At 46.3% G+C, this 16,964-nt stretch overlaps 1 protein-coding gene across 4 annotated transcripts in view; it reads left to right on the top strand.

Moving 5' to 3' along the window:
- LOC139229683 (cyclic AMP-dependent transcription factor ATF-6 beta-like) overlaps positions 1-16,964 on the top strand; it is a 174,811-nt gene that overhangs the window by 54,558 nt on the left and 103,289 nt on the right. For all 4 annotated transcript variants that reach the window (XR_011587783.1, XM_070861201.1, XM_070861202.1 and 1 more), the window contains exons 2-5: positions 2,341-2,423; positions 7,769-7,844; positions 13,542-13,636; positions 15,862-16,030. Coding sequence is in view for 3 of the 4 variants with exons in the window: in XM_070861201.1 (XP_070717302.1) it covers positions 2,341-2,423; positions 7,769-7,844; positions 13,542-13,636; positions 15,862-16,030 (423 nt within the window). In the remaining variant the exon portion in view is untranslated. The remainder of the gene's footprint in view (positions 1-2,340; positions 2,424-7,768; positions 7,845-13,541; positions 13,637-15,861; positions 16,031-16,964) is intronic.

The following is a 16,964-nucleotide window of genomic DNA, read 5'->3' as shown; positions in this document are numbered from 1 at the left end:
GAGGGTTGTAAATCTGTGGAATTCTCTGCCCCAGAGAGCTGTGGAGGCTGGGTCATTGAATATATTTAAGGCAGACATAGACAGATGCTTGAGCGATGAGGGTATAAAGTGTTACGGGGAGCGGGCAGAGAAGTGTTGAGGCCAGGATCAGATCAGCCATGATCTTATTAAATGGCGGAGCAGCTCGAGAGGCCAAATTGTGTTCTTATAAATGCAAGTATTTTTTTCTCAAGTTTATCCCTAATTTGCAGCATTATTGCAAACGTGCAGTATAAATACTTGTATTGCATAATCTGCAACAAATATAATTGCTTCCTGGTCACTGAGAAAGACCAGTAAACCATATCAACTGTCAAAACCTAAAACTGTAGTGTCATGTCAGAAGGATTTACTCGTGGCTCAGGGCTTTACTAAGGACTCACTAGTGCCCCATACTGACTGGAGTAGGTTACAGCAACAGTCCAGAGTAAGTCTAGCACACAATCTCATTGGAGAGAGTGGGCCAATTGTTTGATGTGCAGCACAGTCTGGCAGTAAAGACGGTACCGCGTTTTATTTAATTATTTGGCAGCAAACTTTCAATTTCCCTTGCCCCACGTGAGCAAATGAACCATGGTTTTGTGATGACTGACAGCTTTGGGGGGTAGGGGGGAGGGGGATACAGGATGGGTTCAGTGAGTTAGGTTTTGTGTGTGTAGCCTGTGAGAAACACTTTTTTTCCTTTTCTGCCCAATCTCTTCAGAACATGGCACAGTTCCAACCTTAAAAGGTGAAAAATGAACCTAGCGATTTCTTTGCAACTTGAATGGAACATTGGAAGTGACTCAGTGTCTCGAGGGGCGGGGTTGTTGGAAGATTAATTTTTATTTGTTCCTGAGATGTGGGCGTCGCTGGCAAGGGCAGCATTTATTGCTCATCCCGGCTCACCACCACCTCCTTGAACCGAGTAGTTGAGTACCTCTGAGTGGCTAGCTAGGCCATCTCGGGGGGGCCAGTTAAGGGTCAACCATATTGCTGTGGGTCTAGAGTCACATGTAGGCCAGACCAGGTCAGGACATTAGATTTCCTTCCCTAAAGGACATTAGTGAACCAGATGTGTTTTTACGACAATCTGATAGTTTCATGGTCCCCATTACTGGCACTAGAGTTTTATTCCAAACCTATTTAATTATCTGAATTTAAATTCCCCAGCTGCCGTGTTGGTGAGTCGGTATTTGAACTTGTATCTCTGGATCATTAGTCCAGGAACATAACCACTATGCTACCGTTCCCATATTGGGCGGTAATTGAAAGTGTGGGCCAAGGGATCGGTTTAGAGGAGATATGCTAAGATGGGAGAGAGTTAACAAGATGGAGGGCTTTCGGAAGAGTGTTCCAGCACGCGGTGCCTAAATGCTTTCATCCCAAGGGGTTTGGATGAGAATAAATAAGGAGAAAGTCTCCACTGGCAGGAGGGTTGGTAAGCAGAGGACACACAGAAGATCATTTGCAGAAGAACCAGAGATGATGAGAATTCATTTTACGCAGCGAGTTGTGGTGATCTGGAATCCGCTGCTGGAAGGGTGATGGAAGAAGATACAAAAGTAACTTTCAGAAGGAAAATGGATAAATACTTGCAGGGCAAACGTGTGCAGGTCTACAGGGAAATGGCAGGAGAATGGGACTAATTGAATAGCTTTTTTACCGAACTGGCTCGTGTACAATGGGCTAAATGGTCTCCTTGCGCCGTATGATTCTATGATTGTGCTGTGGCTGATGGAGGAGGGCTGGAGGAAATCATACCATCATAGAATGGTTACAGCACAGAAGGAGCCCATTCAGCCCATCGAACCCGTGCCAGCTCTCTGCAAAAGCACCTCAGCTAGTCCCACTCCCCTGCCTTATTTCCCCCTCCCCCCAGCGTTGCAAATCTTTTTCCTTCAGGTACTTATCCCATTCCCTTTTGAAAACCTCGATCGAGTCTGCCTCCACCACCCTTTCAGGCCGTACATTCCAGATCCTAACCACTCGCTGCATAAAACAGCTTTTCCTCATGTTGCCTTTGATTCTTCTGCCAATCACCTTGAATCTGTGTCCTCTGGTTCTCGACCCTTCCGCCAATGGGAGCAGTTTCTCTCTCGACTCCCTCATGATTTTGAACACACCTATCAAATCTTTCTCGACCTTCCCAGCTTCTCCAGTCTATCCGCGTAATGGAAATAGCAAGCTGGAACATGGAACCCGGAGCAGGTTGCAAGGATAAGGTGGGGTGGGGCCATAAAGTGTGTTGTACACGGGATGGGGATTTACCTGTCCTGTGCAAATATTAACCGTCTAAATCTCTCGACTTTTTATTTGCAGATGCCTGCCTCTATGACTGTGAAACTATGGAGGAGATGGATGATTCCACTGATCTCTTTCGCTGCCTTGATAATGTCACCGAGGTACTAAAACTAGAGCTCTGTAGCCCTGTACGTTTTCCTCCCTCTGTGCCCCGATAGTCGCGTCGTCTCTGCTTTACGTGCTGGGTACGAGCCCTCGAGGGACCTTTTCGAGGCTTATCCAAGGGCAACGTCTAAGCTCCAGCAGCTGTGGAGATACATTGGAGGCGGAGAAGGAATGTGGTGCAAGAGGGGAGGCAGTGGCTTCGACTGAGGGAAGTGATGTTGGGCTGGGAGATGAGTACTGCACAGTATTTACAGCACCGAAACAGGCCACGCTGGTGGTTCTGCTCCACATGTCTCATCCCACCTTTCATCTAACCCCATCAATATATCCCTCTTCCCCTTTCCCCCTCGTGCTTATCGAGCTTCCCCTTAAACGCATCTATGCCATTCGCCTCAGCTGCTCCCTGTGGTAGCGAGTTTCACATTCTCGCCGCTCCCTGGATAAAGAAGTTTCTCCTGAATTCCCTATTGGATTTATTGGTGACTCTCTTATATTTACGGCCCCTAGAACTGGTCTCTCCCGCAAGTGGAAACATCATTGTTAGATTTTTTTGTTAATGAGATTCGGGGTCTGGTGGTAGATTCAGGTGAACTTTATTGCAGCATGTATTTGTTACATCTTCAGATCTCTATTACAAAAAGTCACACACGATGTTCTTGGCCAGCTTCATTTATACAGTTTACATTAGTAGCGCGCCCCCCCCCACGCGTAATATTGGTCTGCAAGTCTGTGATGCCATACTGTGATTGGCCTGCTGGTGCATATAGGTAGGTCCCGATTGGGTTAAGGGCATAAGCGTACTATTGGTCTGCAAGTCTGTGTTGCCATACTATGATTGGCCTGCTGGTGCATGTACACAGTTTGACTGCTGACAGTGATTTTCCCCTGTCGCACTCAGCGAGCCACAGTTTGCCTAATCCCCATCAATCATCATCATAGGCAGTCCCTCGAAATCGAGCAAGACTTGCTTCCACAGTCTCTGTCACAGGTGGGACAGACAGTCATTGAAGGAAAGGGAGTCTGGTTTGCCTCACGCTCCTTCCGCTGTGTGAGATGGGTTTCTGCATGCTCTCGGCGATGAGACTCGAGGTGCTCAGCGCCCTCCCGGACGGATGCTGCTCCTCCACTTAGGGCGGTCTTTGGCCAGGGACTCCCAGGTGTCGGTGGAGATGTTGCACTTTATCGGGGAGGCTTTGAGGGTACCCTTGAAACGTTTCCTCTGCCCACTTGGGACTCGTTTGCCGTGTAAGAGTTCGGAGTATAGCACCTGCTTTGGGAGTCTTGTGCCGGGCATGCGGACAATGTGGCACATCCAATGGAGCTGGGTCAAGTGTGGGCAGTGCTTCGATGTTGGCCTGGTCGAGAACACTGATGTTGGTGCGTCTATCCTCCCAGGGGATTTGCAGGATCTTGCGGAGACATCTTTACGTCTACCTTATCAACGTCCCCCCCCCCCAAGCCCCCATCACAATTTTAAAGACCTCTATCAGGACCCTCAGCCTCCTCTTTTCCTAATCTATAAGTTATTAAGTAGAGTAGCAAAGGTTAATATTGAGCAGTATTTCAAGTTACGTCATGACTGCAGGCGCGTTCAAGGAAAGGAAAGGACCAATGTCAGGAAGCACTTCATGTAGTGAGTGATTAATAGCTGGACTGATCTAAGTGGGAGTGTGGAGGGAAGCACTCGGCAGTTATTTCCCGGGCAGATGGATTCTGTGAAGGGGGAACTGTATTTTTCAATGGAACGATGAAGTAGATGGGCCAAGCGGCCTCCCTCAATGGTACTAATGATTTTTGCGTGTTTTGTAAGAATTATCTTCTGAGAGATGGGTTTGTAAATTTGCTGTTGGTCCATTTTGGAAGTGTTTTGATCCTTTCTATCCTGAGTCAAATGAATCATAGAACCATAGAAATTTACAGCAAGGAAGGAGGCCATTTCGGCCCATCGTGTCCGCGCAGGCCGACAAAGAGCGAGCCAGCCTAATCCCACTTTCCAGCCCTCGTAAGTGCACATCCAAGTACTTTTTAAATGTGGTGAGGGTTTCTGCCTCTACCATCCTTTCAGCCAGTGAGTTCCAGACCCCCACCACCCTCTGGGTGAAAATATACCCCTCTAAACCTCCTACCAATTACGTTAAATCTATGCCCTCTGGCTGTTGACCTCTCTGCTAAGGGAAGTAAGTCCTTCCTATCAACTCTATCTAGGCCCCTCATAATTTTATACACCTCAATAAATGAAACTGAGCATTTAATGGCACACATAATTCAAACAATCCAAGGGGGTTAATGGTAAATTAACAAGCTCGCTCTCCTCGTTAGAAGAACCTTGTCAGCTCGGCTCAGTTTTGGCACTCCCATTAGTTGACTGTTTCTGTGCTGTATGTTCGATGTAATTCAGTGCATATTTGAGTCATGGTTCCAGTCCCACTCCAGTCACTCAAACCCCTGACCTAGGCTAACACTGGAATGCAGCACCGAGGGAGTGCCACATTGCTGTCTTTCGGGTGAGACATTAAACCAAGTCCGCCTTTTTCGTGTGGACGCTGCACAATAGGAGCAGAAAGAGAGCTCTCCTGGCGTCTTGGCCAGCATTTACCCCCAACACCCCTCCCCAAAAGAATGACCAATTGCTGTTTGTGGAATCTTGCTGTGCACAAATTATGGCTGCCTGTACAACAATGCACTTCAAACGTAATTTGTTGGTTCCAAAACACTTTGGAGGGCTCAGAGGACATCAACAGCTATGTAATAATACCTCTTCCTTAAAGACACACAGTATCTTGAGATTGTGAAGTTGACAGCATCAAACAAGAAATTAGGGATGCGTGCAATAAAGGTACAGCAGTTATCATGGGTGACTTTAATCTACCTATTGATTGGGCTAACCAAACTGGTAGCAATGCGGTGGAGGAGGATTTCCTGAAGTGTATTGGGATGGTTTTCTAGACCAATATGTCGAACCAACTAGGGAGCCGGCCATCCTAGACTGGATGATGTGTAATGAGAAAGGACTAATTAGCAATCTTGTTGTGCAAGACCCCTTGGGGAAGAGTGACCATAACATGGTAGAATTCTTTATTAAAATGGAGAGTGACACAGTTAATTCAGAAACTAGGGTCCTGAACTTAAGGAAAGGTAACTTCGATGGTTTGAGACGTGAATTGGCTAGAATAGACTGGCAAAGGATACTTAAAGGGTTGACGGTGGATAGGCAATGGCAAACATTTAAAGATCACATGGATGAACTTCAGCAATTGTACATCCCTGTCTGGAGTAAAAATAAAACCGGAAAGGTGGCTCAACCGTGGCTAACAAGGGAAATTAAGGATAGTGTTCAATCCAAGGAAGAGGCATATAAATTGGCCAGAAAAAGCAACAAACCTGAGGACTGGGAGAAATTTAGAATTCAGCAGAGGAGGACAAAGGGTTTAATTAAGAGGGGGAAAATAGAGTACGAGAAGAAGCTTGCCGGGAACATAAAAACTGACTGCAAAAGCTTCTATAGATATGTGGAGAGGAAAAGATTAATGAAGACAAACATAGGTCCCTTGCAGTCGGATTCAGGTGAATTTATAATGGGGAACAAAGAAATGGCAGACCAATTGAACAAATACTTTGGTTCTGTCTTCACGAAGGAAGACACAAATAACCTTCCGGAAGTACTAGGGGACCGAGGGTCTAGTGAGGAGGAGGAACTGGAGGATATCCTTATTAGGTGGGAAATTGATGGGATTGAAGGCCGATAAATCCCCGGGGCCTGGTAGTCTGCATCCCAGAGTACTTAAGGAAGTGGCCCTAGAAATAGTGGATGCATTGGTGATCATTTTCCAACAGTCTATTGACTTTGGATCAGTTCCTATGGTCTGGAGGGTAGCTAATGTAACACCACTTTTTAAAAAGGGAAGGAGAGAGAAAGCAGGTAATTATAGACTGGTTAGCCTGACATCAGTAGTGGGGAAAATGTTGGAATCAATCATTAAGGATGAAATAGCAGCGCATTTGGAAAGCAGTGACAGGATCGGTCCAAGTCAGCATGGATTTATGAAGGGGAAATCATGCTTGACAAATCTTCTGGAATTTTTTGAGGATGTAACTAGTAGAGTGGACAAGGGAGAACCAGTGTATGTGGTGTATTTGGACTTTCAAAAGGCTTTTGACAAGGTAGGTCCCACACGAGATTGGTGTGCAAAATCAAAGCACATGGTATTGGGTGTAATATACTGACGTGGATAGAGAACTGGTTGGCAGACAGGAAGCAGAGAGTCGGGATAAACGGGTCCTTTTCAGAATGGCAGGCAGTGAATGGTGGAGTGCCGCAGGGCTCAGTGCTGGGACCCCAGCTCTTTACAATATACATTAACGATTTAGATGAAGGAATTGAGTGTAATATCTCCAAGTTTGCAGATGACACTAATCTGGGTGGCGGTGTGAGCTGTGAGGGGGACGCTAGGAGGCTGCAGGGTGACTTGGACAGGTTAGGTGAGTGGGCAAATGCATGGCAGATGCAGTATAGTGTGGATAAATGTGAGGTTATCCATTTTGGGGGCAAAAAAGCGAAGACAGAATATTATCTGAATGGCGGCAGATTAGGAAAAGGGGAGGTGCAATGAGACCTGGGTGTCATGGTTCATCAGTCATTGAAAGTTGGCATACAGGTGCAGCAAGCGGTGAAGAAGGCAAATGGTATGTTGGCCTTCATAGCTAGGGGATTTGAGTATAGGAGCAGGGAGGTCTTACTGCAGTTGTACAGGGCCTTAGTGAGGCCTCATCTGGAATATTGTGTTGGTCTCCTAATCTGAGGAAGGACATTCTTGCTATTGAGCGAGTGCAGCGAAAGGTTCACCAGACTGATTCTGGGATGGCTGGACTGATATATGAGGAGAGACTGGATCAACTGGGCCTTTATACATTGGCGTTTAGAAGGATGAGAGGGGATCTCATAGAAACATATAAGATTCTGACGGGACTGGACAGGTTAGATGCGCGGGTAGAATGTTCCCGATGATGGGGAAGTCCAGAACACAGTCTTAGGATAAGGGGTGGGCCATTTAGAACTGAGATGAGGAGAAACATCTTCACTCAGAGAGTTGTTAACCTGTGGAATTCCCTGCCACAGAGAGCTGTTGATGCCAGTTCATTGGATATATTCAAGAGGGAGTTAGATATGGCCCTTACGGCTAAGGGGATCAAGGGGTATGGAGAGAAAGCAGGAAAGGGGTACTGAGGGAATGATCAGCCATGATCTTATTGATTGGTGGTGCAGGCTCGAAGGGCCGAATGGCCTACTCCTGCACCTATTTTCTATGTTTCTATGACCAACATTTGTTTATGTGCTTTTCAGTTTGGCGTGGATTTGAATATGGAAATTGGAACAGCAGCCTCACCTTGGAATCTGATCAATGGGGATATCTATTCAGGTAACAGCTTGCAGTTAAACTTATGGCTGGGGTGGGGCATTGGGGTAATCAGCACCAGCTTGTATGAAATGTGAGCCCTTGGAATATGTACTGAAGGAAAAATGTTGCAGGGGTTTGTGTGGGGTGGGGGGTGGAGTGGTATTAATTGGACAGCTCTTGCAGAAAGCCGGCACAGGCACGATGGGCCGAATGGCCTCCTTCTGTGCTTCGTCTTTCGGACGGGACGTTAAGCCAAGGCTCCCGTCTGCTCTCTCTCGTGGATGTAAAAGATCCCACGACTCTATTTCGAAGAAGAGCAGGAGTTCCTCCCGGTGTCCTGGCCAATAATTATCCCTCAACCAACATCACAAAAAAAAAACAGATTATCTGTTCATTATCACATTGCTACATGTGGGAGCTTACTGTGTGCAAATTGGCTGCTGCGTTTTCTACATTACAATACTGATCATGCCTCAAAAGTACTTCATTGGCTGTAAAGTGCTTCAGGATGTGCTGAGATCGTGAAGGGCACTGAATAAATGCAAGTTGTTCGTTGTCGGATTCTGAGGCGCATGGGAACGCCACCACCTTCACGTTACCCTCCCAGTCACATGCCACCCTGACTTGGAAGTGTATCGGCCGTTCCTTCATCATCGATGGGTCAAAATCCTGGAACTCCCTCCCTAACAGCACTGTGGGAGAACCTTCACCACGGCTAAGATCATGAGTAACTGACCTGACAGGGGAGTAACTATGACCAGAAAGTGGTTCTCCCTGGATCAGGAAGGTGGTTCTCCTATGCTTTTTGGAAATAGGAGGTGGGTGGGGGACCTGACCCATCCACCTCCATGGCACGAACTTGGTATTGCAGTACTTCCAGGAACGGTGCTTTGGCTCTCGGCCTTTTGGCTAAGAGCATTGGCGCAGAGTGATCCTTGAATGAGCCCAGGGTGACCTCTGGCGTTTGTAATCTGACAAGATGATCTGACAAAGAATTGGAAAGATTGGCAACGAATAAAAAAAAAAAAAATATGGACTGCAGCGGTTCAAGAAGGCGCCTCGCCACCATCTTCTCGAGGGCAATTGAGGACGGGCAATAAATGCTGGCCTTGCCAACGGCGTCCACATCCCAATTATTAAAAAAAAAATTTTAAATCCCACCATAGCAGCTGGGGAATTTAATTTCAGCTAATTAAAGAATAATCTGGAATTAAAAAAAACTAGTGTCGGTAATGGTGACCATGAATTTACCGGATCATCGTAAAAACCCATCTGGTTCACTAATGTCCTTTTTAGGGAAGGAAATCTGCCGTCCTTACCCGGTCTGGCCCAGATGTGACTCCACAGTGTGGTTGACTCTGAACTGTCCTCTGAAATGGTCAAGCAAGCCACTCAGTTGTAGCAAACCGCTGCGACAAAGATCAGCGGTTCAACAAGGTGGCTCACCACCACCTTCTCGAGGCCAATTAGGGGATGGGCAATAAATGCTGACCTTGCTGGCGACACCCACATCCCACGAACAAATTGCCAGCCAGAGGAGCAGTCAGCGTAATAGCTCCCCTCCCAGTTACTGAGAAGACCGGAGCAGAGACGTGATGCTTGGTGCGCCGAAAATTTGAAACCTACTGTCTGGTTGTCTCGAAGGCCCTGGTGCGAGGAGCAGAGGCCAGCAAGTTGATGTAGGCTGGCACGATCTCCGGAATGGGGAGACGGAGGTCAGGATCTGTCCAGTTTTTTTGCTTCCAACATTCGGGCCACCACAAAATAATTTGTAGAACTAGAAACTCTTCACCTTTGAACCCCTCCTTTCGCCGAAGTCTCTGGTCTTGAGTCCTGTCGAGCAGATTGGAAGGGTCCGTTTGGCTCGTTGCTCTCACCTCTGCGCTGGGAGGTCCACTCCGGGTCCCCAGCACTCCAAGGGACCGCTGAGGTGCGATGATTGTCCTGCAGGGGGTCGCGGAACTGTTGGATGAAGAGCAAGTGATGCAGCTCCTGTATCCTGTGCAACCCTCTTTCCACCCCACCTCAGTCAGCACCCCGAGACGAAGATTCCCTGGACGACCATTTGCCGGATGCGGCGCCTGACTGCATGCATATCAGCTGCCACATCCACCTGCGTAACTGACCGTTCTTCAAAAATCATTCATTGCCTGTGAAGTGCTGCAGGAAGGACGTGGAATGTGTATGTTTTATATATATAAAAAGTTATTTTTTTAATGTATAAACATAGAAACATAAAAAATAGGTGCAGGACAGGAGTAGGCCATTCGGCCCTTCGAGCATGCACTGCCATTCAATGAGTTCATGGCTGAACATGCAATTTCAGTACCCCATTCCTGCTTTCTCGCCATACCCCTTGATCCCCCGACTAGTAAGGACTTCATCTAACTCCTTCTTGAATATATTTAGTGAATTGGCCTCAACAACTTTCTGTGGTAGAGAATTCCACAAGTTCACTCATCTTGGTCCTGGTATATGAAAATTAAAATCTAAAACTGGTACCTTTTTACAATGATTCTGCCTGGGCATGTCCTCCCAAGTCTGTGTACTGGTATTTCCATCATTTTAAAAGCATAAAATGAGCACCTTTGTGGGTGTGTTGCAGTTGGTAATACCACAAAGGTAATAATCTCTGGATTACTACCTGAGCCATAAGCAAATTTGCACAGGGTAAATAAGATCAGAGTTAAACACGTGGTGTGGGAGAAATGGGTTTTGGTTTATGGGACACTGGCACCCGTACTGTGGTAAGAGGGAGCTGTTCCGTTCGGACGGGCCACACTTAGACCATGCTGGGACGAGGGTCCTGGTAAATCGAATAATTAGGGCAGTAGAGGGGACTTTAAATTAATTAATGGGGGGGTGGGGGGTAAGATTCAGGTGAGCGAAAATTAAAAAAGTCAAAGAATAAGGCGAAGGCAATAGCACTGGGGGGAAATGAAACCAGAGCATGCCAGGATGGGACAGAATGTATAAACATAACGGTGTATCAGAAAGTAGGGAAAAATGGTTTAAACAAAAAAACAAATTTAAAAGCTCTATCTGAATGCACATAGCTTTCGTAACAAAATAGATGAGTTGACGGCACAAATAGATAGAAATGGGTATGATCTGATAGCCATTGTAGAGACGTGGTTGCAAGCTGACCTGGACTGGGAACTAAATATTCAGGGATATTTGACAATTCGGAAAGACAGATAGACAGAAAGGAAAAGGAGGTGGGGTAGCACTGTTAATAAAGGATGAGATCAGTGCGTTAGTGAGAAACAATATTGGCTCAGAAGATCAAGATGTTGAATCAGTTTGGGTGGAGATAAGGAATAATAAGGGGGAAAAGTCACTGGTGGGTGTTGTCTATAGGCCCCCTAACAGTAGCTACACTGTTGGACAGGGTCTAAATCAAGAAATAATGGAGGCTTGTCAAAAAGGGAACGGCAATAATCATGGGCAATTTTAACCTTCATATTGATTGGACAAAGCAAATTGGCCAGGGTAGCCTTGAGGAAGAGTTTATAGTGTATCCGGGATAATTTCCTGAAACAGTACGTTACGGAACCAGCCAGGGAGCAGGCTATTTTAGATCTGGTACTGTGTAATGAGACAGGATTAATAAATTATCTTGTCGTAAAAGATCCTCTAGCAATGAGTGACCATAACTTAGTTGAATTTCAAATTCAGTTGGAGGTGAGACAGATGAATCTCAAACCAGTGTCCTAAGCTTAAATAAAGGAGACTACAAAGGTATAAAGGCAGAGTTGGCTAAAGTGGACTGGGAAAATAGATTGAAGAATGGGACGGTTGATGAGCAGTGCAGGACATTTAAGGAGATATTTCATAACTCGCAACAAAAATATATACCAATGAGAAAAAAAGACACTAAGAGACAGGATAACCATCCGTGGCTAGCTAAGGAAATAAGGGATGGTATCAAATTGAAAACAATGTGGCCAAGACTTGTGGGAGGCCAGAGAATTGAGAAATTTTTAAAAGCCAGCAAAGAACATCAAAAAAAGTGATAGAAGGGGAAGATAGAGTATGAGAGTAAACTTGCACGAAATATAAAAACAGATAGTAAGAGTTTCTACAAGTACATAAAAAGGAAAAAAGTGGCTAAAGTAAATGTTGGTCCCCTAGAGGATGAGACTGGGGACTTAATAATGGGGAACAGGGAAATGGCAGAGATATTGAACAAATATTTTGTATTGGTATTCACGGTAGAAGACACTAAAAACATCCCAATAGTGGATAATCAAGGGGCTATAGGGAGGGAGGAACTTAATACAATCACTATCACTAAAGTAGCAGTACTTGGTAAATAATGGGACTAAAAGTGGACAAGTCCCCGGGACCTAATGGATAACATCCATGGGTCTTTTTAACCAAGTACTGCGGAGATAGTGGATGCATTGGTTGTAATCTACCAAAATTCCCTGGATTCTGGGAAGGTCCCAGCAGATTGGAAAACTGCAAATGTAACGCCCCTATTTTTTAAAAAAAAGGAGGCAGACAAAAAGCAGGAAACTATAGACCAGTTAGCCGAACATCTTATCGTTGGGAAAATGCTGGAGTCTATTATTAAGGAAACTGTAGCGGGACATTTGGAAAGGTAAAATTCAATCAAACAGAGTCAGCATGGTTTTATGAAAGGGAAATCATGTTTGACAAATTTGCTGGAGTTCTTTGAGGATGTAATGAGCAGGGTGGATAAAGAGGAACCAGTGGATGTGGTGTATTTGGATTTCCAGAAGGTATTCGATAAGGTGCCACATAAAAGGTTACTGCACAAGATATAAGTTCAGAGTGTTGGGGGTAATATATTAACATGGATAAAGGATGGCTAACTAACAAAGCAGAGAGTCGGGATAAATGGGTCATTTTCCAGTTGGCAAACAGTGAATAGTGGGGTGCCGCAGGGATTGGTGCTGGGGCCTCAACTATTTACAATCTATATTAATAACTTGGATGAAGAGACAGAGTGTAATGTAGCCAAGTTTGGTGGGAAAGCAAATTACGAGGAGGACACAAAAAAATCTGCAAAGGGATATAGACAGGCTAAGTCAGTGGGCAAAAATTTGGCAGATGGAGTATCCAATTGAGGTGTTTAAGATGATTAAAGGAGTTGATGGGGTAGATAGAAAAGGTTTCCTCTGGTGGGAGGAATTCCAGAACAAGGCCTAACCTTAAAATTAGAGCTTGACCATTCAGGGATGATGAGAGGAAGCACTTCTTCACACAAAGGGTAGTGGAAATGTGGAACTCTTTCTCTCTTCTCCTGCCCCCCCCCCCCCCCCCCTAATGCCGTTGAGGCTGGGGGGTCAATTGAAAATTTGCAAACTGAGATTGATAGATTTTTGTTGGGTAAGTGTATTAGGGGACATGGGACCAAGGCAGGCAAGTGAAGATACAGATCAGAAATGATCTAATTGTTTGGCAAAGCAGGCTCGAGGGATGAATAGCCGCCTCCTCTTTGCTGGTAGTTGGAGCCCTGTGTGTGTGCAGTCACACCCGCGGAGTTGTGTGTTTGCAGAGGCCGGAGCAGGCAGCTTAATCAGGAATGCTGCTGACCCCGTGCCCTCCTGCCTTTTGACATCGTCGCAACTGGGATTGTTAGCGGCCAGGGCTTTGCAGCAGGGATGGGGTGTAATGGTGGGCATTGCTTTTATTACCCAAGCCCTGTTACTAATGCTAATGCAGACTTAACTCTACCTTTCTAAACAGATCTGCAAGTAAAATCGGAACCGCTTTCACCCGCGTCGTCACGCTGCTCAGATTCCTCGCTTACCTCCTCTTGTGACATTCCCCTTGTGACACAGGTAGGCAATCATGTGCTTTGTTTTTGTAACACGCCGAGTTTATCATCATCTTGAATTGATGGTCATATTTCGTGTGCAATTGCGGTTGTGAAGCACTGTGCTGCGGAAGCGTTGGTTGAAACTACTTTCCAACCGCTTCTGTCCTTTTTGTTTCTGGAGCCCTTTTGTGCGATTAGTGCCCTGTAAAAGCTCAACCGGAGGCCATCAGAGCACCCCTGCTGACGGGGAACCATTCCTCTTTCACTTAAAAGCAAAAACAGCATCAGATGTGCAGTCCATTGGCGATCATCTATTACCGAGCCTTCCCTTCCCAAAGGGGAATTGGATATATACTTGAAAAGGAAAAAAACATATGGGGAATGAGTAGCGGGGGAGTGGGACTGAATTGGAATGCCTTTTCAAAGAGCTGGAGCAGGCACGATGGGCCGAATGACCTTTCCCTGTGCTGCATGATTCCAAGAAGTTCGCCCGTGTTTAGCAAGCGACTCACTCGACCAGCCTCCTACCTGAGGATCGTGATCCCCATGTGCAAGGACTGCCGGTAATTGCTGGCCCATCTCTTCCAAAATGGCGCAAGGAGAGCGGCGCAAGGAGAGCGGCACACGGAGGACGTCCTTACCCCGCATTCATAGCAGTAGCGCAAACCTATTTAAACCACTCGGCCTGTAGCGGGCTTTCACTGCCATGATTACTGAGGTAACCTTGCTTTCGAGTGGGGAGAAATTATAACATGCTGAGGTGCAGAGGGACCTGGGGGTCCTTGTGCATGAAACTCTTTTGAGTTCCTTGTGCATGAATCCCAAAAAAAAAGTTAGTTTGCAGGTGCAGCAGGTAATCAGGAAGGCGAATGGAATGTTGGCCTTCATTGCGAGAGGGATGGAGTACAAAAAAAAAAAAAAAAAAAAAGCAGGGAGGTCCTTCTGCAACTGTACAGGGTATTGGTGAGGCTGCACCTGGAGTACTGCGTGCAGTTTTGGTCACCTTACTTAAGGAAGGATATACTAGCTTTGGAGGGGGTACAGAGACGATTCACTAGGCTGATTCCGGAGATGAGGGAGTTACCTTATGATGATAGATTGAGTAGACTGGGTCTTTACTCCTTGGAGTTCAGAAGGATGAGGGGTGATCTTATAGAAACATTTAAAATCATGAAAGGGATAGACAAGATAGAGGTAGAGAGGTTGTTTCCACTGGTCGGGGAGACTAGAACTAGGGGGCACAGCCTCAAAATGGGGAAGACAATTTAAAACCAAGTTGAGAAGGAATTTCTTCTCCCAGAGGGTTGTGAATCTGTGAAATTCTCTGCCCAAGGAAGCAGTTGAGACTAGCTCATTGAATGTATTCAAATCACAGATAGATAGATAGATTTTTAACCAATAAGGGAATTAAGGGTTACGGGGAGCGGGCGGGTAAGTGGAGCTGAGTCCACGGCCAGATCAGCCATGATCTTGTTGAATGGCGGAGCAGGCTCGAGGGGCTAGATGGCCTACTCCTGTTCCTAATTCTTATGTTCAAGCCCTTCCTTCCTTTTCTCTTGCTCTTCAGCTGGAGAGTAGCAAGATAAAATGGGGCAAACCTCCCAACCAGTGGGGTTGAGGGGAGAGCGAGAGGTAGAGAGCAGAGGCATCTGTTAATGCTGCGTAGCATTAGGTCTGTGGCTCATGTGATCGAGGCAGCTTTTAAGAGACAAAATGGGTATCGACTGAAAATCAGAGTGTCTATTGACATCGCTATGTCAGCCAATGAGTTGGAGATGGGAAGGGATAAGCAGGATTTATGGCGGGACTCTCCACAAACAGAGTCTATTTAAATGGCGCACTACAGCAAACAGTCTACAGAGTCTATTTAAAGAGTCTCCACAAACCACAGCAACCGAACTTCTAGCCAAAACTACAGCAAAGTCTCCAGATAAAAGCAGGGTGATTTCTCCAGCAAAATACAATGAGTGGAGGATAGTTCCATCATATAAATTATGTGTGTAAAATCAATCCCAGTCACAACAGCGTGATGGGAGAATCGCCATTCTGGCCAGGAATAGCGGTGTCTCTATACACCCGTGAGCTGTGCCTTTGGTAGAGGCCAGGGAGCACGGCACGCAACTTTACATCATCCAGGAAAACCTAAAGGGGAGGTGGGAGTGGCAGATAATGGGGAGCAAATTGTCAAATTGTACATGTTGAGTAAAGTCACTCGTGTTTACCTTTCTTCCCCCTCCCAATGTGAAGCCTCATCAGACCCTGAACACCGAGACAGCTCTTCCAGTTGTGAAAACCGAGGATCCTCCGACACCACCATGCATTTTCGGGGACGTTCTCAACCCGCCACTGAATGTGGTCCAGCTCAGTATGGTAAAAACGGAAAATGGGACCTCGCCAGTGAAACAAGGACCAGCAAGTAAGTGGCATTCTCTTCAAATGCGAATTAAACGGCTTTTAAAAAAAAATTTGTCGAGTTCAGCTCTGTCTGATTATCCGAAAGAATACTTTGCGAGTTCCAGTCCCAGCAGTTCCACTCTCCAGGTTAGACGTACTAACCAGTTGTGCCTACTGCTTTGTCCCAGGTGCTGTCCAGAGAGCTGGGTCAGTCTGCCAATGTGGTTTGGCTGCCAGAATTTAAATGGTCGCCAATGTACGGGCGGAGAAAGTGCTACACCACTTTAAATTTAAGTGACTAGCCACTGACTCCAACCCTCTCTCCAACTTCTGTCTGAGGCTGAATCAGACTGTCGCAACCTTGGTGTCATATTTGACCCTGAAATGAGCTTTCAACCACATGGCCGCAGCATAACTAAAACCGCCTATTTCCATCTCCATAACATCGCCCTTCTCGGCCCCTGCCACAGCTCCTACACTGTTGAAACCCTCCTCCATGCCTTTGTTAACTCTAGGCTTGACTATTCCAACGCACTCTTGGCTGGCCTCCCATGTTCTACCCTACGTAAACCTGAGGTGATCCAAAACTCGGCAGCCCGTGTCCTAACTTGCACCACATCATGCTCACCCGTCACCCCTGTGCTCGCTGACCTACATTGGCTTCCGGTTAAACAGCGCCTCGATTTCAAAATTTTCATCTTTATTTTCAAATCCCTCCATGGCCTCGCCCCTCCCTATCTCTGTAATCTCCTCCAGCTCCACAATCCCCCAAGACGTTCCTGCTCTAATTCTGCCCTCCTGAGCATCCCTGGTTACAATCTCTTCACCATCGGTGGCCGTGCCTTCTGTTACCTTGGCCACAAGCTTTGGTACTCCCTCCCTAAACCTCTCTGCCTCTGTACCTCTCTTGTCCTTAAAACATACTTTTTTGACCAAGCTTTTGGTCACCTGCGCTA

Source organism: Pristiophorus japonicus, chromosome 19 (genome assembly GCF_044704955.1).
Source record: "Pristiophorus japonicus isolate sPriJap1 chromosome 19, sPriJap1.hap1, whole genome shotgun sequence".
Classification (NCBI taxonomy): Eukaryota; Metazoa; Chordata; class Chondrichthyes; family Pristiophoridae; genus Pristiophorus; species Pristiophorus japonicus.
This window is presented reverse-complemented; position numbering and strand designations above follow the sequence as displayed.